Genomic DNA, 22979 nt, shown 5'->3' on the forward strand with positions numbered 1-22979 from the left:
TCCACCATGAGTAAGCCTTCAAATAAGCGTCCGAGAAAGAACAACTTCTCGGAAGTTGAAGCTCTATTTCTTAGCGATAAATATGAAGAATTCAAGTCAATAATTGATGCAAAGCAAGCAGCAAGTTTAAAGTGTTATGTATCTTTAATGTGCCGATTAAATTAATATCAATTATAATCGGCTCACTTTTTGAAACTTGAAAAAGATACTGATTTAAACTTTGTCATAATGCAAATGTTAGCATTAACATTAATTAATATTAATGTTATTATATATTATTTATTAATATTTAATATTAAATTTTAATATAATATTTAATATTAATTATTAATATAATTAATATTAATAATATTATTAATTAATATAATTATATATTAATATTTAGCAAGTTTAAAAAGCCCCCACCTCGGCTCACTTTTTGAAACTTGGTCCCATTTGTAAAAGATACTGATTTAATCTTTGTCATAATTATCAACTTAAAACATTTCCAGAAGTGTTATGTATCTTTAATGTGCCGATGCGATATTAAGTTGTTAGCATTTTGGAACGATCAGAAAGGTTATTATGTTGTTCTTGGCCAATATCCTATATATGTTTTGTTTTATAATAATTATTAAGTTCATGACCAATGATTGAATTAAACGAATAACAAGTAGGCATGTTAATGGCAATGATGCTATTGTTTAAACGTTAAAAACACCGATTTGCTGTTGATATTCAAAATGGGACCAAGTTTCAAAAAGTGAGCCGAGGTGGGGGCTTTTTAAACTTGCTGCTTTCTTTAATATATTAATAATATTATTTAATAATATTAATATTATTACTGCATATTATATATTAATTAATATTATTAATTAATATTAATATTAATTAATGTTAATATTAATAATATGCAGTTTATATTAAAATATCAATTATTAAGTTGTTAGCATTTGCATTAATATGCAAATGCTTAATATTATTAATATTAATATTAATTTATAATTATTTTAAGAAAATATTAATATTAATATTATGCAAATGCAGACTGACTAGTTGTCAACTAGTGACTTAGCGCTGCCCCAGATCAACTCTAAGTTTTGGCAAAATTTTAGAATGTTGCTAACTCTAACTGGGTTTTATGAATAAGAATTAGCAATCAGCTAGGCTTAGCAGCTTGCTAAAGTCAATTTTAGCTGTCAACTAGGCCTAGCGTGGTTTTATGAATATCAGCCCTGGACGATAATTACCAACTTTCTGCTTATCAGATTTTTTGTAAACTGGAATTACATTGGCCTTCAACCAATCACTGGGTAAATTACCTGAATCAATTGACATATTAAAAATATGACAAAGGGGAGATGCAATCTGGTTAGCACATTCCTTTAGGACACGCGGAGATTGCAATCAGAAGTAGTATTGATCATTAATAATTATATACTGTACTTACACATTTTTTGCCGGCCTCTGGCATGCGGACTTGGTACGTCGCTTAGCGCCATGTGTTTGCGGTGATTTGCTTGAAAGTTAAAAAAAAAGAAAATAATGTGTTAATACTTAAGGTTGAAATATTGAGAACCATGGCATTCTTTTACAAATGTTTGTTGAGCTTTAAACTGAGCTTATTTAACCATATAAAGTGTAGCACCCTTTTGTAACGAGAGAGTTGCTAAGCTTAAACTGAGCAATGTAGCAAATCTTTGAGCGCTGATGAGCTTTAAACTGAACACAACAATTTTAGCACCTCTTTGTAAAGAGACTGAGTTGGTGAGTTGTGAGGTTAAATTGAGCTTACCTATAACGACATGAATTGTAACACCTAGCTCTTATAGAGAGTTGCTGAGCTTTAAACTGAACCACCTATTAGGGATGAAATCAAAACTCGACCGGTGGTCGACCGCCGGTTCCGGCGGTTCCGTCCGGCTGGAGCCGGTTTCTATTGTTCTAAACAATGGAATGCGGTTCAACCGGTGGCCGAGTTTTGATTTCATCCCTAACAAGATAATATGAATTGTAGCACCGCTTAATGTAAAGAGAGTTGCTGTGCTTTGAACTGCGCTACCTAACCACTGTGCTAATGACGTGAATTTGTAGCACATCATGCAGTTATTGTTAACTACATGTATGCACAGAACACAGGGGCACTCACAACAGGCAATTGACCCGTACTGGTAGCGCTGTGTTGTAGATATAGGAGATGAACTAGTTAGCGTCATATATCAAAAAGTATATTATTTTATTTAGTATTTATTATTATTTTAGTACTTGCTCTATGTTTCAATTACTTATTCTTTTCAAAATATCTGAATTTTGAACCCGGTACAATCTTTAATAACGAGGGACCATACATTTGTATGAGAAAGGAAATCTACATCTTATCCAAACTCCCGTGTTAATCCAATGCACATTTTGCTTCACCGGGCCGCCCTGACTTGGTCGCATTTGGAAGATTGGTGCCACGAAACCGTAATAGGTACAAATTTAGTACTTTCTGTCAATCAAGTATGGTTTATTCTCTATGTCAATCTTTAAATTATTAGCATAGTCCTCATAATAACGGGGGACCGCCTTGATAAGTAAATGATAGCAAACCAGTGAAAAATACCCCAAACTTACACTCTAAATTACAAGGATTTAAAAATAAATCCTTAAGACTGTAGTTAGGGACCAATCAATTTTAGATTTAAAATTAATCTTATAGATTTGAATTTTAAATCTTAAAGATTTAATTTTAAATCTTAAAGATTTAATTTTAAATCTAACACTTGATTGGTCCCTAACTACAGTCCCTTGGGATTTATTTTAAATCCTTGAAATTTAGAGTGTAGTCAGTGCATTGGAGATCCGCCCGTACATATGTCAATAGCATCATTATCGATTGGATTAGTCGACCGTAGCGGACAATTCGATCGCTCATTGGATTAATATTATCACGTGGTAAGGAATTTGCATTGGACAATCGATTAATATAATGGTTTAGTACTGCACATTTCGGGTTAATCTTCGTTAAGCGGGTTTATGGCTTTTAAAAAAAGAGTTGCTTTCGCTCTAAACTGTGCTTACGGAACGACATTAATCAGGGCACAGCTTTATCATGTTTGGGTTGCAGAGCTTACCTAACGACATGAATAATGTCACCTCTAAAAGAGAGTGTTGAGATTTAAACTGAGCTAACATAACGGCATGACTATGTTGCGGGCTAAGTTGTAGCGTGTCTTTGTAGCCTTGATGAGTTTTAAAATAATGATACATCATGTAAGAGTTGACGAGCTTTGAACAGAGCTTATCTAACGACATGAATTATAAAAAAGAGTTGCAGAACTTTAAACTGGGCTGAAATAGCGACGTGCATTGTAGTATGTCAGAGTTTGTAGAGTTAAAAGATGAGTTTTAAAATGAGCGTATCTATATTAATGATACATTTTTTGTAAGAGTTGATGAGCTTTGAACAGAGTTTACCTAACGACATGAATTGTGGTATACCTCTCTGAAAAATGTTACAGAGACTTAAACTGAGCTTAAATAACGACAGGAATTGTAGCATGTCTTGTAAAGAGGCTTGTCGAGTTTTAAAATGAGCGATATGATATCTGCATACTCACATCTTTCTAAAGAGACTTACTGAGCTTTAAACGGAGCTTACCTGACAACATGAATTGTGGCACCTCTTCGTAAAGTGAGTTGTCGAAATTTGTGTGAAAATGCCAATGTGTCCGGAATACTAGAATAGTCTCGTTTTGGTGATTGATGCCTGTCATGTTTGTGCAGATGCACACTCTGTCCATTGGGAAGCGTGGAGTTCAATTGACTTATCATCACGACGTTCCTCGACTAATTAAAATGTTTACTGAGACTTTCTGGTGCGAAATAAGCAATAGCAATGTTCATTTCGTCTCGTTGAAAGAGGCTGGTGTGTAACGCAGTACAACATTGAGCTCAAGTGTCCGAGTAAGAAGTTCCTCATCGAATTATGTAACATACCATAGCTCGAGACAACTTTTAACAAACGTTTCAATGAACTTTCGAAATTAAACTCTGATGATATTCTCTGTATTATCCAACTGAAGCTTTGCAAATCAGCACAGAGGAAGATTGGCCAAGTGGAATGTAGACTGCACCGATATTTTAACAAACTTCGCCAAATTTGTCGACATAGTAGACATTTTCCATACAGCCACACACCGTGAAACCAAGCAATAGGGCAACATATAAATTGACGCTATGTGTATCTGTAGTTATTAGATATGTCTGTTGCGCTATCTGTTAACACGTAATATGAATCATATTTCAATATTTTATTTATACTTGCTGTGAACTTAAACTCTGCACATATGCTGCGGGTCGAGCGTCCCATTACCATAGTTTGTTACCTTGACAACGGAGATATACAATCTACAGTATTTTGGAAGTCATACAATTACACTGTCTCAATTCCTAGTTGCATCAAGTATAGCATCCAGTTATAATCATATTAAATCATTTCATTGTTTTAGCTAGTGGAAGAACAAACTTATCAATTACGAATGACAAAATATACGGAAGAAACAGTGAAAACCAAATTACGTTTGGATAGGCCTATTCATTCAATATGCTAATGTTAGGCTAATGGAACAAATGTTAATGTCATTTCTTTTCAAATGTATCCTATAATAATATTAATAATAATATAACCGTTCATATAAATATGTGGTTCAGCGACCTATTTAAAAAGAAGAAGACAAAAAAGAACATGGAGCCCCACCAAAGCGGAGCTTATAAAAATTGACCATAAATGAAATAGATTTGATATATTAAATTTAAAATTCTTTTGCAAGAAAAAATAACGCTTTTAGCTCCATCGATATATTTTGAAAACATGATCCCGTTTAGGAGGTTAGGAGGGGCATGACCTGACGGCGTTTTCACTCAAATATTGAGACAATTACAAATAAAGCTGACACACAAGAGGGACTTGTATCCCGAGGCTTGATATAAACGGGATGTCTTTCCGCCACATGTGCATGACTGTTCTCGGGAGTCAGAAAACGCCCAAAACTTTCGTTTTAATATACTATTGCCTTAACTCACAAACAGCAATACCTATATAACATGGAAATATAAATGCGTGTATCTATTTCCTTCATCAATGTATTAATAAGTAAGGGACGCACCATTAGATTCTCAGGGGGGGCATGGGAGTTTGGGTCAGGCAGAATTTTTTTTTTTTCGCCTCAGAAGGCAGGAAAACATTTTTTTCGCCGCGGCGAGGTATTTATTTTTCAATTTTAATGTATACCTTTATACAAAGTTGGGTGGGGGAAATTTTTTTTTACTCATCAATGAGTCTCACTAGTGGGCAAAGTTGTTTTTTTCGTCTCAGTGGGCGAAGTTTTTTTTTCCAACAAATTCCCATGCCCCCACCCCTGGAAATCTAATGGTGCGCCCCTAAGTGACTGCTGAGTATCCCGCCATATTCCGGTTTTGAGGTCGGAACTTGGGGGGGGGTCTTGAAAGGGAATCTGAACGTTTTATTTGAACCATGAGGGGAAATGTTAAGTTTTGAAATGAAGAAAATTGGGAAAACAAGGGGGAATCCGAAAATGTTGGCGGTCCCTGTGAGGTATATAGTTAATCTGCTAAATGGTTAAAACTGGAAAATATTGCTCCTGCCATCTCACTCGCCTTTTGTGTTTTTATTCGCAACAAACATTAAATATCCCCGGTATATCTCATGATCTGAGTGTATATCTATAAAATGACTTGGCCTAATTGGAACATTACTACGATTCAATGTATACTTTTGATCAATTTATACTTATTTGCACGCATGCGCAAGTCAATTAATTGGGCAAATAATTCTCCAAGTAAATATTCCCCCATTGTGGTTATTGTTGATATTTTTAAATTGTGCCATTAAAATTTCATATCAATGCCTACAATTGACAAAAGCCATCAAACACTTGAAGTATTTTGGGCTCGTTGGCGAGAAATATTTAATCAATTCACGCATCCGTACAGGGGGCACTCGTATATTGACTATACTGACACCTTGACACAATTTTTTTTTCTTATTAGGCCAAAGTTACCCCACTTAACGTAAGTAAAATAGTTCATCGAATTCTATGTATTCTATATATACAGGACCCATTTTGTTTATAAAGGAAGGAAAAAAGAGTCGAGTTCTAGTTCTCTAAAGTCATTTTTGATGAGACTACTCTTTTTGTTTCAAATTAAGGTTCATTAAAATTTGCTCACAAGTATAGTGTTGTTATTTCTTACACCTGCGTTTAAAATATGCCTACCATACCAATTTATTGCAAGAATTTACCATTTTTTGTCAAAGTATATTCCCACCCTTCCGCGCATTTTCTTATCAGTATATAGTTTTTAATTGTTGTATGTACGTACAACCCAAAAAGTGATTCCATTTAGTATATATGAGTGTCGTCCCCGGGTATCCACCCTTAAGATTTACTCACTAAGGTGTTTCACTAACATGACACCTGTTTAAATTCGATTTTTATAATCACTGATAATGGGCCGTGTACTGTTTATTATTCAATTAGTTTATCTTTGGGGACCACTACAACTCCATCTTGCTTCATTTTTTAAGGAAGATTTTATCAAAAATCCTTTTTGTCTAACGTTTTCATAAAACGATAGCTTAAAATGTTTACAAAATTGCAATGCCATTATTCGTACAACACTGCAGATATTCTTGCACCGGGGGATAATTTCCGGGGATGATTTGAGCTCATACTAACTAGAACGTAAACTTCATTAATGACAACATGAACATTATGTCGTCTGTGATATCAAATTATGAAGCATCTCAAATCTGAGATATTAAGATCAGATGAAAACAGAGATGGAGGACTCGTTGCCATCGATGAATCAACAGTTTGCGGTGAAAAGACCACAGAGATCTCGCTCTCAGTCCATCGCATTGATACCAAGCCAGCAGATAGTGAGATTACAGAAGGGCAGAAGAGGAAGCATTCCACCAGAGTAAGAGTTGAAACTGAATTGAAATAATCATGATATAACGTTGATGATGGTGATTAAGATTAGTGATAATGATGATGATAATAGGCCTAATGATGATGATGACAATTATAATTGTTGCTTGTGGTTGTGTGTGCTTTATCAATATTAAGTTGGAAAGAAGTACAGTCTTTCTTCTTTACTTTATCATCAAGTTGAACAACGAGATAAACTTTGTGTTGTAGTTAAACTGTTATAAATAAACTGATGATAATGACGACCCATCAAACATAAAACGTTTATAACATTATTCTAAAAGGCTAGATCAGATTGCCAAATAACGTTTAAATGTTGGGTTATATAAAGGGAATATAAAGGGTATAATATGTTTTCGAAACATTCAAAAACAATTTTTTAACTTAGTGCAGAATATTCTAACATAATGCTATTTCAGTGTTCTCGAAATATGTGGCAAAATTGTTTGCAAAAATATTTTTAATAACATTTTGACAACATTATAAAAATGTTGTCGTGTGTTTTCATATATACAAAACGTTTTAAAGCGTTTCCGTGACCTTTATAAAACCCGTCAAAATTGTTAAAATGTTTTAAACAAAACCAAGACCCCAAAATATCCCGTGTAAAATGTATTAAAAACGTTTTGAGTTTGCTGGGGATGTTATTGGTGCTTTTGTTGGTTTGGTGTCGTGGCGATTAATGCTTTTATGAGGATATCCAGTGACTGGAAAGTCTACTGAATCATGAAGCTCAACAAAGAGGTAGAATTATAATAATAATAATAATAATACTTTATTTTTATAAAGCGCATTTACATCAAACAAGATCACAAAGCGCTGAACAATATTAAAACAAAATATAATAGTACAGATAAAATATAAAAACATCAATAAAAAGTACAGATAACATTATCATAAAAACAAATTAATATGAAAAACAAGATAATCACGAGATAATATAAGATAAAAGAAAAATACAATAACACCAAGATGGGTAATGCAATGAAGGAATGATTAATGAGCAGCAGATGCAGAAACACATTGCACTAACCAACTGGCTAACAGCAAAAAGCAAATGATGTAGGGCCGCCACAACAAATTCACGAGAGTAAAAAACAATCAAAACTGAGCGGGCGTACACCAAAAGCAACAAACAATATGAATGAATAAAAAATATATAACTGCGCAAAAAGAAACTTAAACTAACACCTAAAATGCAATCTGCACAGGAAACGGAAACACGAGAGCAAAGGCCACAAAAATTAACTGTGCAGAAAGCAAAAAGGAACAAATTTGAAGCAAAATTTACCAAAAAATATATAGACAAAAACCGTGATGAGAATTGCAAAGGAAGAGGTGAACGAGCAAGAGCAAAACAATAACAACAATGCAATTACCATCGGTCTAATATAATAATAAGCAAATACTATCGGACTAACATAATAATAAGCACAAGAAAAGCAAAAACCTAAAACAGCTAATATTGTAGGCCCACTACAAAACAATCACGTGAGCAAAACCAAAAGAAACAAGTGGGCATACATCAAAAGCAACAAAGCAATTATGGGAAATAATGTAATGCAAAGCAAAAAGAAAATGATACTAATTAACACCGAAAAATGCAGTGTGCACAGGAAATGGAAAACACGAGAGCGAAGACCAAGTAACGAACTGTGCAAAATGCAAAAAACAATGATATACTTTGCTAGAGGATGCACAACAGCAAGATTCACGAGAGCATAAATCAAACAAAATGAAAGTATTATGCATCAAAGCAATGATAGGCCTGTAAAATTACAACAAATCAAATAACATTGTAAAAATTACAAATCAAACAAGCAGGAGAATATAATTATAATACAAAATGATTTGAGTAAAAACGCCAAAAATCAAATATACACACTGAGTAAAAATTAATATAATTGTCAGAGTCAATTTCAGATGATGTTCGAAAAATGCGCGTGTGAAGACAATGATGATGACCATAATGCACGGAGTATGTGATGAAGAGTTGTAAAATGTAATGAGATGATAACAATCTTGCACGGAAAATAATTCGCGGAAATGCAATCCAACAAAATAATATCATCACATAATATTATCTGTTTCCGGCTACTTTCACAAACACGGTGGAATGAGTTGATAATAATAAAGTGATTTGAGTGAGGTGGTGGCGCGGCGTCGGATGAATAATGTTTATGAGGATATCCAATGACAGGAAAGTCTACTTTGCCATCAAGTTGAACATTAACGATATCGATACAGACTTTCATATCGTGATATAGCTACACCAGGGAATACAAAGATTGGCTACACTGATGACAATGAGAATGTTGTTAGTTGGCATTGCATTTTTATGAAAATATCAAATGACTAAAAGTGTATACTCTGTCAAAGTTGAACAAGTATATACTTCTGTTTGGGGATGTTCTCATGAATGATGATGACGATGATGATGGTGATGGTGATCAATGATGATATATAAATGAATAGACGAGGAATAAGATATTGACAATGACGATGGCGATTGTGACATGCTTGCTTATTCTTTCTTGCTTGCTTTAAGCCAATGCTATTCAGAAACGGAAGTAAGAGCTAACCTAACGCGAGTTTTTTTTTTAAAGAAATTAAAAAATCAAAAATCAAATCAATTCAAATAAATAAATAAATAAATACCTACAGCGCCATCTTTCATAAACGGCTTCATGTATTATAATAGGCCTATAATAATAGAGGCACTACGTAAATATGTAAAATAAACATTGATTTTTCTCTTACCCCCTAAATCCACAAACACAATAGAATTTATATAATTTATTATCACAATTATTGATATAGTCTACTGTTGACTACCTGCTATACATGACTACAAGGGATCTATTTTACATTTTATTCTGGAATTATGCTGTGAAATCTGATCATGAAACCAGAGAGTACAACATCGAGCTCAGTGTTGTTGTAAGTACAAACGTTTTATAAGTTTTGTTTTTAAATATTAAATTATTAAAAGATTTGAATGAACGTATGCGTGGTAATTAATTATGCAAAATGTTATGATGTTTGCCATACTGACATAAAGCTACAATAGTACCTGTTAGTACGGAGTACCGTTTGCTCATTATCGAGTGAGTGTGATATAAACCGTTTACTTTAAAAGGGCATTTCGTGATCCACAGCATCATCCCCCCACTTTTCTCAAAAAAAGTTGAGATTTTTATATCACTGGAAACGTCTGGCTACATAATGTTTATGTACAACAAAATTCTTGCAGATTATTTTGTTTAGCAAAGATATCGTGAAATTTGAATTTCGTTCTGATATAGGCCTACCAGAACGAAATTACAACACATTGTCTATGGAGCAGTGTAATACAAAAAATCATGCATAACTCACAAACGCAAAATCGGAATCAACTGAAATTTTGGGAATAAGCTTTTTTCGTGGATATCTACTGAAAAATTTCATAAAAAGAGGATGCTGGATCACGAAATACTCCTTTAAGGCCCCATTATGGCGCATAGGCCCCTTGCAAAAGAAAACGATCTCCTTGTGAAGCCCATTCTTCACTTCTTTCTTGATCTTTTATGGTTTTTTTCTGCTCTGATCTTTTTCCTAGCTCTGTGTAAAATGGCTGTCCCACGATGGTGACCATAGAGCCTATGCTTGATTTGTATATTCTTTCGAACCATCTCCTTTCCTCAAGTCCAATTTGCACATGTCCCATCAGGACTCGTGATTGTTTCCGCATGCAGAAGCACTGCACTGCGTAGAAGGCCTTTTGAACGAAAACGAGACGGATGTCGCCACATGAAATTTTGCGGTATTCAAAACATTATCGGTGTAAACTCAAACTTTATTTGTTGCTGCTCAAACCCGTACCCTATCTCTTAATTACTTCGTGTTCAATACTGTTGTCGAAGTAAACTTTATAAATCTAATGATATTAAGTGTATGCAGCTGGGAGGAAAACCCGCGGTCCATCATTTGAAAATTTTGACCTTTCGTTTTGAAGATATACATTTTCCCCAAAATACCTACAAATTTTAAGCCTTTTTGGGGAAAATGTATATACACGATAGATCAAAAGTTTTAAATGATGGACGGCTTTTCCTCCCAGCTACCAGGGCTTCATCCACTTTAAGTATATAGCATTAGAGTTATAAAGTTTATACTTCGAGGACTGTTAAATGTCAAAACTATTTTTTTTTTAAATCAATTTTTAATAATTTGCCATAACATTTGTATTATATCGCGAATTTCAAAAATCGAAATTATTTGATAATATTCAGAATGCAATTTGTAGGCCAATCAAATAAACAGGGCTTAACCCACCACTAATTGTAACAGAAACTATTTAATCACCATTCACTTCAGACAAGTATATTATTAAAAAAAATATCAAAAGTCCCTAAAAGTCCAAGTAGTGGAACAGTGTCTAATATGCATAAATCCAAAATGGCCGCTTATGCAGGGGTGAAATTTCAAAGTTGGTCAAATCTTGTTTAAAACCATACCAATGTCTTGCTCTCATCATAAGTTTTCAGAAAAAGTATAGTTTGACTGGCCTCCGACATACAGTTCTTGAGCACAGTGTTCTTGAGTTATATGCGAAAAGGTCAAAGGTCAAATTTTGGGGTCCACAGTCGTTTAAAATGGAAATATGCTCCAATTTTAATCCATTAGTCTCAAATTGTTCCTTTGGCAAAAATAAATAAAAATGGACAAGTTGCATTGTTTCGGATTTTTGTTATATAGGAACATCGCAAAATAGGTCAAGGTCAACAGGGCTCAATGGCATTCGACCTTCTTTGCCACGTTACCAAGGTAGCAAACCACCTATGATATGGCAAACTATTCTTTCTTTTTCTAATTGTTTCTGCAAGCGGAGCAAAACAAAACCTGACAAAAGGAATACATTGGTATATAATTTTTAGCAACAATTGGCCACATTTGAAATTTCACCCCTGCATAAGCGGCCATTTGTGCAAATTAGGCACTGTTCCACTACTTGGACTTTTGGGAACTTTTAATAAGTTCTTTAATATACCTTTTTGAAGTGAATGGTGATTAAATGGTTTCTGTTACGGTAGTTGTGAGTGATTTGATTTGCCTATTTGGTGTGTCTGGTGTATTCTCATGTCCCACAAAAAATACTGTGCAAACGTTGCTATCCGATCCCTTAAATTTACCATGGGCTTATTTCCAACTGTAAGGCTTTTCGTGTGGGCAGTATAAGGCCTCGTATCCATAGGCTGTTCCCTTGTGGCGTGTGCCCTAGTTCCGTGTTTACTTTTTCCCATGTGACCTGCCACACAGACAACCTATGGATACGGCCACTAAGCAAAACAAAGGTTCGTTGTCTGTGTGGCAGGTCACATGGGAAAAAGTAAACACGGAACAAGGGCACACGCCACAAGGGAACAGCCTATGGATACGAGGCCTAAGACTTCCAATAACCGACAGGCTCGCCATAAAATTTTAAAAAAAGGAATCGACGAGGATGGGATTCGAACCCACGCGTGCAGAGCACAATGGATTAGCAGTCCATCGCCTTAACCACTCGGCCACCTCGTCATTTAATAATGCAACAAATTATTGACTTCATGATAAATGTTACCAATTTCATTCCAGTCTAGTATTAAAGTGAGATCAAAAAAGTTTTGAAAAGGATTATGTCAAGTATCGCTCCGACCCCCCGGGGAAAATATTTGTACCTTAACTAGGTATGGAGGAAAATGCTATGATACGGTCTAAATAGACCCGCAGTTTGCACACACCATCAATTACTTGGTTGTGTGCTATACAGAATTGTACTGTACACAACAGTGATTTTCGATACACGATCATGAATTTATTGAACAAATTAAATCTCCCGCACTGGTACATCTGTGGTTCCGTCAATAGAGGGCCAAAAACGCTTGTCGGATTGGTGTAGAATAGCCGTGCTGTGATCAGTTATCGTCTAAGCGCCGCTTAAAATTTAGAAATTGTGGGGCGAATGCTCTCAGTACTCGGTCCTTTATTCGAGGAATCGAGGTCAAATAAATTAGCTTACTACAGGCTGTCCCATACTGAAAACCGGGTTCCTACGAATGTAGTTATATTTTAAAATATATTTTCAACCATCATTCATGATCATTTTTAGAATTATTTATGTGAAACCCACGTCGTTTAGCTATAATTTGCAAAAATCTATAACTCATTTGATAAAATTGTTTTGAAGTTATGATCTCGGATGTATGTTACAATTGTCTGTTGTCGCTCAATTTGTCAAATGTTTCTCAAAAATCTAGTCCTTTCTGTAACTGAAGTGATCGTGATATGTTTTATTCTTTTTTGAGAATGTAAAAAATGACATGTCAAATTGTGAATGCAATTTTTGATATTCTCAGAAACATTCCTATACATTGTTAATATCACTTTTTACAAAAATGTTCTGATTTTTTATTTAAAAAGAATGAAAAATTGATCCAGGGATGGACGTAACCATTTTTACATTTCATATCTTTCAACTGTTTCATGAACTCTGGTTTTCGGCAAATTATAGCCGTAACAGATGGGACTTAAAGTTAACGTAAAACACTGAATGGTGGTTGAAAATACATTTTAAAATATCGCGATATCGCCTCATTCTTTGGAACCCATTTTTTATGGGACACACTGCACTACCATAAGAAGATGTTTCTAAACAGTCAGTTCAATATTTATGACAATAATTGGACCTCCACTCAGGTTTTAATCAATAAGCCTCATGGAGACCCCGAAATGTTAACCTTACATTTCCTAAATAAAAGTTTATTCACGATGCAAAATAATGTAGCCAATAACACTTTTAAAGTAAGTAAGGTCTAATCGTAATTCATATCAAAGCAATTTGAGTAAACAAAATAGGCTAAAAACCTTATTCGAGGGGACGAATTTGATGTTTTTGTCCAATATTGTTGGGAATCCATAAACTTACGAGCACATAAAATCATCTTCTCTGATAAAATGTTTTATCGATTTTCTTTACCCTTGGGATAATGGAATTTATCTACAATAAAAGGAGTCAATGACCATTTTGTGTTTCAATTGTAACACAGTTACAATACATTTCCACCCTCATGCAAAATAACAAAACAAGTTGACAGCAGAGAGAAACAAGACCTAACACACCATGTGTGTGATACATTTGTGCTGAAATTAAAATGATAAGTTTGTGACAAATATGGAAACAGTACGCGAGGGGATGCCTCAAAAGATGTCGGAGAGGCGTGCTACGGTTCCGACGGCACACGCCAATATGTTGCGACATGATAAACCGCCTCTTACCCGGTAAGTGCATGATTTAGCGTAGTTTTAACCACACACGGAAGATCCTCTCTCTGTGTATACATGGTGTAAACACACAAGATGTTAAGAGCCACTTGTATATATTGACTACTGTCTGACTTGGATCAAAAGATTTTTACAAGAGAACTTGGAACAAGTCACGACTGTCGATATTTAATGAAATGGCTCGACTTAGATGTCATATTTTCCCCATAGAGATTATACAGTGACTCGAGTCTTTTGATTCGAGAAATTGCTATAAATGACTCAATTCGTTACAACTCTTCAAGAGGATGTGAGCCATGTATTACAACTTGATGTGGGAAACACTACAAATACATAGAAAGATAAGCAAACAAGTAGTTGCTATTAACATTGCAGTACCTTCCATAATAATAATATTTATTTAAATTGCCATCAATTACAAACATGTAAAAACGTAAAAAGTAATTTAAATGACAATCTAGGAAAGAAAAAATTAGACTGAACAGTCCAAACACAATATGTGTTCTTCTTTCCTGATTATATGTACATACATGTATAATAAAGATACACTCTAAATGAAACACTTGAATAAGTGAGTTTGGATAGATAGTTTTCAACAGACTTACCACATTTTGCTATAACATTGAATTGCGTTATCTCTTGACCTAATGTACAAAAGCGTTTTTAGGGGAAATGTTAGCTTTCGTTCGATATCAAAAATTTTCTGATTGGATGAAGGGAACACTTGAGGTTTTGACAAAAACCAACCACAGACGTTTATTTTCCACCAGATCTCACATAGCTCTTATGATGCTATGCACTCAACCGTGTAGTATAACACAGACTGCGTGGAGACTAGACTCGTTGTGCTGGAAATATCTGTGTACCGTACTAGGGTGTATCGAGGTGGAAACTGTGCGTAGATGCATTTATAAGAGAATCGTTTTTGTAGTCAAACCTTTTCCTATAGTGCACAGGATCCAGGCAGCAAAATAAATCAATACACATGTGAACAAAGTTATTGCCTATAGGGTGGGCCTAACTCAAATTATACAACTAAATTTGAAAAAATTTAAACAAAAAGTTAAACAAATTTAAACAAAATGTTAAACAAAATGTTAACAACTAATGCATTATGGTGCGCATACTGCATTAGTTGTTATCTTTGTCGTGTTTCCCACAAGTTATTATACCTGGCTCACATCCTCTTGCAGAGTTGTAACGAGTCGAGTCATTTTTAGCAATTTCTCGAGTCGAGTAGAGTCAAAAGACTCAAGTCACTGTCCCAGCAAACACAACACGTTTTCGCCAGCCAAAGGGCTGGCTATATGATTCAGAGATCGGCTTTGTTGACATAAAAGATGATAGATTACTGGTATTGGTGTGGATTATTTTATTGTACTTTTTATGGTGAAAATGTTTAAAACTAAATGTAATGCTATTCGATTTGTAAGAAAACGAAAGTATGTTTTGCTGTTTAACGAATGAAAACGAATGAGTATTGCCAAAGTTATGTTTGAATTAATTATGACTTCAAAAGTTATAGACCAGGCCTGCAATAGGCCTAGGTGTCACAGCATATCAACGAGAGAAAATTACATCTTGATCATAACATCATCACCTTGGATAAAGACAGCCATGCATACAATTTGAAGTGTTTTGGTTCAACATGTTCAAGCAATTTCTAAAGGACAGTTTATACATGTTCACTCAACATGACAAATTGGAATTTTGGACACCAACCAATCGGTAATAAAAATTCCCATTAAAAGAGAAAGCCGGGCTCCGTTGAGAAAGAGTCTTGTTAATAATTACATTTTTTATCGTAATAATGTTTGTTGATCCTAATTCAAGTGTTATGAATCTAAGGAATGGAATGTTTTGTTTAAACATGTTTAATGGGGCTGTGGGCTGGCAGTGCACCGGTAAAAAAACCCCGACGTAGTTCCATTGCAAGGATGCACTGTAAAATGTTACCGTTATTTTTAATACGGCACATTCTCGTAAACTTTGCGGTCATTTACCGTAATGTTGAATTACTATTTCACTGAAAATAGGCATGTTAGTACCGTTAGACTATTTATTTATTTTTGTTGTTTGTGTAAAGTGTTGCATCTTCCCATTTTTAAGTAATACATAGCCGTATTGTCCTGACAGATTGTGTTTAAATACTATTTCGTAAAATTATGTACAGTGTATATAGATACGGCAACAACTGTAATTGTAACGGTAGAATGTTGGCAACCCAGTTGCCCGGGGGCACTCCAACTTTGGAGGTGACGCGTATATGTAGGGCTGTTAAGACCCCCTTTTTTCATCATCGCTGTCACCCAAAGACCCCATATTTTTTACGAACACATGCTCTGTCACCCGAAGACCCCTATTTTTCCATTTGATCTGTCACCCAAAGACCCTTACAAGTTCAATTTGAACAGCAACTTTCATTTATCACTGATTTTGTTACTTATTTTGAAAAAAAAATGACATTTGAAGCCATTTAGAACTAGAAATTCGATTTTCGAGGTTTTTGCGGCGCTGTTTTGGCTCTCACCTATAGATTCCATTTAAAAAAAAGGTCATGTTCTGACCCAATGACCCCATATTTTTTACATTTTGCTCTCACCGAATGCCAAAAATCCTGCTCTCACCCAATGACCCCATATTTTTCACATTTTGCTCTCACCGAATGCCCCTTAGTGCGAAAGTGCCAGCCCTACACTTATATCCATTTCATATTGTGCCCCCCGGCCCAGTTGCCAGGGTATTTTACCGTAAAACTTACATGTTTTCTATCGTATTTTATACAGGATTATGGGCATTCTACCATAGATAATACTAGATATGCTAATTATACGACGAAATACTTGTAAAATCAACTTACAGTTGCCAGGTATTCTACCGTTAAAATTACGGTCAAATTTTTACAATGCAGTCTCATACCTCAAATGTTATTTCACTATAACTTACACAAAGGGTATGGAAACCAACATAACCTCGTGTACAAGCATTATGTGACTTAACCCTTCCTGAAACATAGGATCTTCAATCAACAACAGGGTTGCTTGATTTAAATCGCGATTACATAATCCTGATCCATGTAAATTATAGTGGCCTCAGTTTATCAACAGGTATTCGAAACTAAAACCATATTGTAAATGTCTGTTAAAAATCTATGCTAAAACACAAAACACACTGATTAACGCTAGATATTGAGACCAAAATATGTCAATATGATAAAGACAATTTCGATCTCTAGTTGCGAACATTGCACACATTCTGCATATTTGATGTTAATTTTATTGGACATCCATCTATGCATGTAAAATCAAACTATTCTTTTCTATTATTGGTAACTCTGGGGGAGGAAATGGAGGACAGGTGAAGTGAATCAAATTGATAGTTATTTATTCAAATGGAAATAATATGTACATTTAACAGGAATGCCATCAACTCTATTATATGCATAAATCTATCATTTATGTCACGAACTTTATTGCCACCAGACTTGTTAAAACGGGATGTCTAGTTAATGAAGATATTTGAGAAACTCTATACTGGACCTTGTAAATTGCCTGCATGGTGTATAAACAAACCTGCAATGTAAATTAAGGAAAAGAAGTACAAGACTGCAACAGTATTTCAGAACAAGTGCCGGTGGCAACCATCTTTATAGGACCAACTGCACGGGAGCAAATGAAGCCAATTTGTGCTTGAAATATAATTTTATGCGGATTTTTGTACTAATAAAAATTCCCTCTAAAAGGGAAAGCCAGCCTCAATGTAGAAGAGGTCTTGTAATTAGTTTTGGTCAATGTGAAAGGCATTTTAGGATCACGCTTACATCTACATGACAGTCCACCAAACCATCAACGATGAGAACATGCACAGTGAAACAGCAGAAAACATTAATTCCTAATCTCATGTCAACTCTTTTAATTCATTACATGTACTCCAAATTGTTCTGGTCTGTTTGTTTTTGTTGTTGTTGTTGTTGTTGTTGTTGTCGTTGGTTTTTTTTGTCTTTTCAGCTTTTTACCCACGATATCTCAATTTCCAATTTTGTAATACCAGAACTTACGAACTCAATATCTTCGCTTAGGAATGTCCGATTTCACTGCTTTCGATATATACACTGCCGGTTTGAGTTAACTTACATGTACATTTTATTTTAAAATAACTTAATTAATTCGCAATGTATAGTTTAAGCCTACTATATTATAATAGATAGTGGCCAGCACATTTATAAAGGACTGGTTACCCACTACAATCTTCACTCTTAAACTGTGTTTTTCTGAATGTGCTGATCATGTTGATTGCTAGTCGGAAACTCCTGCGAAGCTATGGACATGGCATCTTACATACTCCATTCTATAACAGTCTGCCTAGTGCCTTGTGTGTTTTCTCTTCAATCATTTTGTTGAATGTAATTTTATGAATCAAATAGTTATGTGTCATTTTATTTATAATAAAGAAGTTATTAAATTAATAAAGTAAGACAATTTATTTATCTATAAGTGCATGTCAAATGGGGTACATTGTTCAATACTATATGCATAAATTATGCCCATATTATAGCTAGGCCCTAAAAACTTTATTTTGCATCGGATTTTTCCTGTTGAAAAGACAAAACTGATGTTTATGATAGCAACCATTTCATCAATAACATTTTGAGTCATTTTTATCCATAAAACGACACAGGATATGATAGATAACTACTTTCACATCAATATGGTCCATATGATCACAGATTGTTGAGAATCAGCGATATGATCCGGGGATAAGATGAAGATTTTGATTCTAGAGATCTGTTATCAACATGATATCACGCTGTTCAGTAATCAAGGAGTAAGGACCCCCGGTCAAGGACACTGATATGACATCATAGGTGATGTCAGATTTTCTTCTGCTGACCATATGATGCTATATATATTAACTATTATTGTTACATTTAGGCCTTTAAACTTTTAAAGTCATAATTAATTAGTTCAAACATAACTTTGGTAATACTCACTCGTTTTCGTTCGTTGAAACGGCAAAACATACTTACTTTTCCTAACAAATCGAATTAAAATATTTTTAAAAAATTTAACCACAAAAAGTAAAAAAAATCATTCCAATACCACTAAAATATAATCTCTTGAGTAAACTGACCCCAAACCTGAAACAGGTACCAGCCCCGAATGGGCTGGCGAAAAGCTGTCATTCAATTTATCGCCCGGGGTTATCGCTCACTCACGAAAAGGCATTATGCTGCTTTATGTAGGCTGCAAAGATGTCCACTATGAACTTAAAACATAATGACAACATTACATTATGACAGCAAGTACAATATCGTGACGGGCGAAACTTGTCTTCACCGGTGTGTGGATCTGTGTATGATCGTGGATCATGGACAATAGACCGTCTACAGAAGTGCCGCGGACTGCAAGATATTCGCGGAGAAGCAAGAGTTATCCCATTGAGACAGCTCTTCTTTCACGGAGACCAAAGAAGTAATGAAGTAAAACAACTACGCGTTGTATAATTATTGTGACGGAGATGTATATACAGCAATGACGTTTTTCCTGTTATTGAATTAACCTTTATGACGATTTCTAATTATTTTGACTTGTAAACTTTGGGTGTCACCGTGGGGCTGGGGTATTTTGAGGGAGGCTAGATGGATGCACGGTGTGGTGAAGGGGCATGTGCTGGTATATGTGAGATACCATACTACATTTTCTTGTACTTCAACCTCTCTGTTTGATATTTTCTTCTTATCATCATCATTTTCTTATTGTGAATTGGTATGAGACAGTGGGTACGTTTGTATAAATGTTTCCTTTCATTTTTGTTCAATTTCAGGCGGAATACGTCGTTTTCCAATGGTTCAGGTAATCGTCGTATCAACAGACGAGGACCAGTACCTGTCGAAGAGGAAGCAACGGTGGAAGAACCATCAGGACCAACAGTAAGTAATGCAATCACGTATGTTAAAAATACCAGGTGGGATGTGAACTCTTAATCATTCTGCGCGTAGCATAACGCGTTTAGTTTCAGTTTATCCGATTTTCACAGTATAAACATCTCTAAAACTTTGTTGTAAGAAAACAAGACGGTTTTCAAAATGGTATAAAACGTGTTTTGGTTTTGAAATATACAGGTCATAATAACCTCTATGAAATAGCGTTACAAAACATTTGTTGGCATTTTTACAACAATCCAAAAGCATAAAATTGCAATTCCGCTTTTCAAAAATAAATATAAGTGTTCATGGCAACAATAATATATGCGATGAAATCGGATATCTTGGCTATGTAAACTTGTACGTGGTTTCTTTATAAACACCTCAAAAGAAATAAGTCCCCCTCTGAACATATCGTTATAACATCGTAAGGTTTCGTTTTGTACCAACAAATAATTATATGACTGTTTACTAAGTGCTGTGTGAAAATGAGAGATTTCCATGACTTCAGGGCTGAATGAGCCTAAATTGAAGACAAAAAGTGCCCTTTCCAAAAGTCACAAAGTAGGCCTATGCTTGTTAACTGCAAGGCGTATTGGGACAATGAATGGAACTGACCATCTTACAACTCACTGTGCTGAACTCTGCACCAAGGGGATTTGCATGGCTGAATGATCAGGAATCGACACACATTACAGTAAATGTTCACTTGGTGAGGATTTTAAACTGCACTCAAACACATGGGGTTTTCCATTAGTAACAAGCCATGAATCAACTTTTGTGACAAGCATAGGCCTACTTTGTGACTTTTGAAAAGGGCAGTTTTTGCCTTCAATTTGGGCTCATTCAGCCCTGAAGTCATGGAAATCTCTCATTTTCACACAGCACTTAGTAAACAGTCATATAATTATTTCAAAGTTAGTTTTGTTGGTATAAAATGAAACCTTACGATGTTATGACGACATGTTCAGAGGGGGACTTATTGGGGCGCCCTCTACGGAGGCGTCCCACAATATAGGCATGTACTTGTGAGTAGCTTCTAATTTCAGTCTTACTAGATTTACTCCGCAATTGTTGTGCTATTTTGCTAAAATTATGCCCTTGCTCAGAAATAAATCCACAATATGCTTGGATTTTATTTTATTATTGTTTTCTGTTATGCACAGGATAAAATGGTGTGCGTATATTCTTTGTTTAAAAGACAAAATTAATGGATTTGTAAAAACACCAAATAAATCGAGACCTTTGACCTTTGTAACCACTTTGACCTTTGTAACCAGTTTACCGCCTCTTAGAACCCGATAGACGGTGACCAACACTATGGATTACAATAGCCTAATCTGAATGGCATAGTCCAATAAGCTCAAATAAACAATCATAGTGCAAAATTTGACCTAACATGCAGAGTATGAGTTTTTGTACCCAAAGTTTCAAAGTCAGGCATCTTATCAAGATCAAGATAGTGATAGTGACATAACAATTAACACGCTTATCTTACCAAGGTCTTATCTATCTGCATGGGGTAATTGGAAATTATGGTGTAGCCTATTTGTTTTAAGGATGAAACAACTGGCTCCTTTTGCATGGAAATTAGAACAAATTACTATACAAGCTGTATCAAAAAGTTTGGTACCCAGCAGTTTTGATAGTAATTGAAAAGCCTGGTTCTTCCAAATGCAATATCGGGTCCCCCCTTAAAAAGATAAAATGATCAGACCATAAATCTTTTGTGACTGTTTATGACATTAATCAACAAATTATGCGGATCCTAGATGTGTCGAGGATGTTATGTTTATGAACAAAACGTTACGTTTGTATTTTCAACATTGTTAATCATTGCTACGTGTATGTTAACAAATGAAAGTTCTGTAATTATTTTAATTCTTCAATGCTAAGTTAGTAAGTATTCTTTTGGATATCATCAAATTGTAAATCTCTAGTCAGATTTTCAGTGTGTTAACAACTATGTATCAAAGATGTTACGTTCATGTACAAAACATTAACGTTCTTATCTTGTAAACATTGTATACCCATATATATAGCTACTTTTGAAGAATGAATGTTCTGTAATTGTCTTTTATCCTTCATCTCTATTAGATTTTCAGTGTATTAGCAAGTAGATGATGTATATGTATCACAGACGTTATGATGTATATGTATCACAGACGTTATACATTCATAAAAACTTTTCTTTTGGTCAACATAGGGGTAGATCCTCTTCTATACTATCCATCATATACCCCCTGCATAACGAAATTCAACAATATTCAATATCCAAAGCAATATCATCACTACAATATGCCCCAAAATTGAACTCCCCCACCCCACATAATCGCAAATTGACACGACAGCTTCATTCCAATTCAATTTATTTCATCCAAAACGGTCCTGTGATACACCTTCCCCAATCAAACACATTTGTCTTGCATTTGATCATCTTCTACTCTTCCCTAGAAAAAATCATTATGATACCAAATCCCCGGGACCAAATCTAAACACCATGCCATGGAATTCACCATATCACGTCCAAGCTCACATAATTTGGGCGCCCCATTCCTTTTTTAAAGGAATTTTTATTTCTTTTGAGGTGTTTATTACTAGTTCGGGCGGCTCAAACGCTATGCCCATTTAACTAAATCGTTCAGAAAACAAGTTGGGCTACTTTTGACATATATGGCAATATATTCAAAAATTGTTTTAACCTATTGCTATGGTAGTTAATCCTGTTACATCAACACTTCTATGGCGAATACATTACCTTGACGACAAAGTAAGCATCA

At 34.9% G+C, this 22979-nt stretch overlaps 1 protein-coding gene and 1 non-coding gene across 2 annotated transcripts in view; both read right to left on the reverse strand.

Moving 5' to 3' along the window:
- Positions 1-4152, reverse strand: part of LOC140161302 (cyclic nucleotide-binding domain-containing protein 2-like) — a 36103-nt gene extending 31951 nt beyond the window's left edge. Inside the window, 2 exon segments of the mRNA XM_072184774.1 lie at positions 1430-1498; positions 3623-4152. Coding sequence (XP_072040875.1) covers positions 1430-1498; positions 3623-3795 — 242 coding nt within the window. The 5' untranslated portion in view covers positions 3796-4152.
- An 8299-nt stretch (positions 4153-12451) lies between these two features.
- Positions 12452-12533, reverse strand: Trnas-gcu (transfer RNA serine (anticodon GCU)). The gene has a single exon. It is a non-coding gene; the product is annotated as a tRNA-Ser (tRNA).
- Positions 12534-22979: the final 10446 nt, after the last annotated feature.

The sequence above is a fragment of the Amphiura filiformis genome, chromosome 9 (assembly GCF_039555335.1).
Source record: "Amphiura filiformis chromosome 9, Afil_fr2py, whole genome shotgun sequence".
Lineage (NCBI taxonomy): Eukaryota > Metazoa > Echinodermata > Ophiuroidea > Amphilepidida > Amphiuridae > Amphiura > Amphiura filiformis.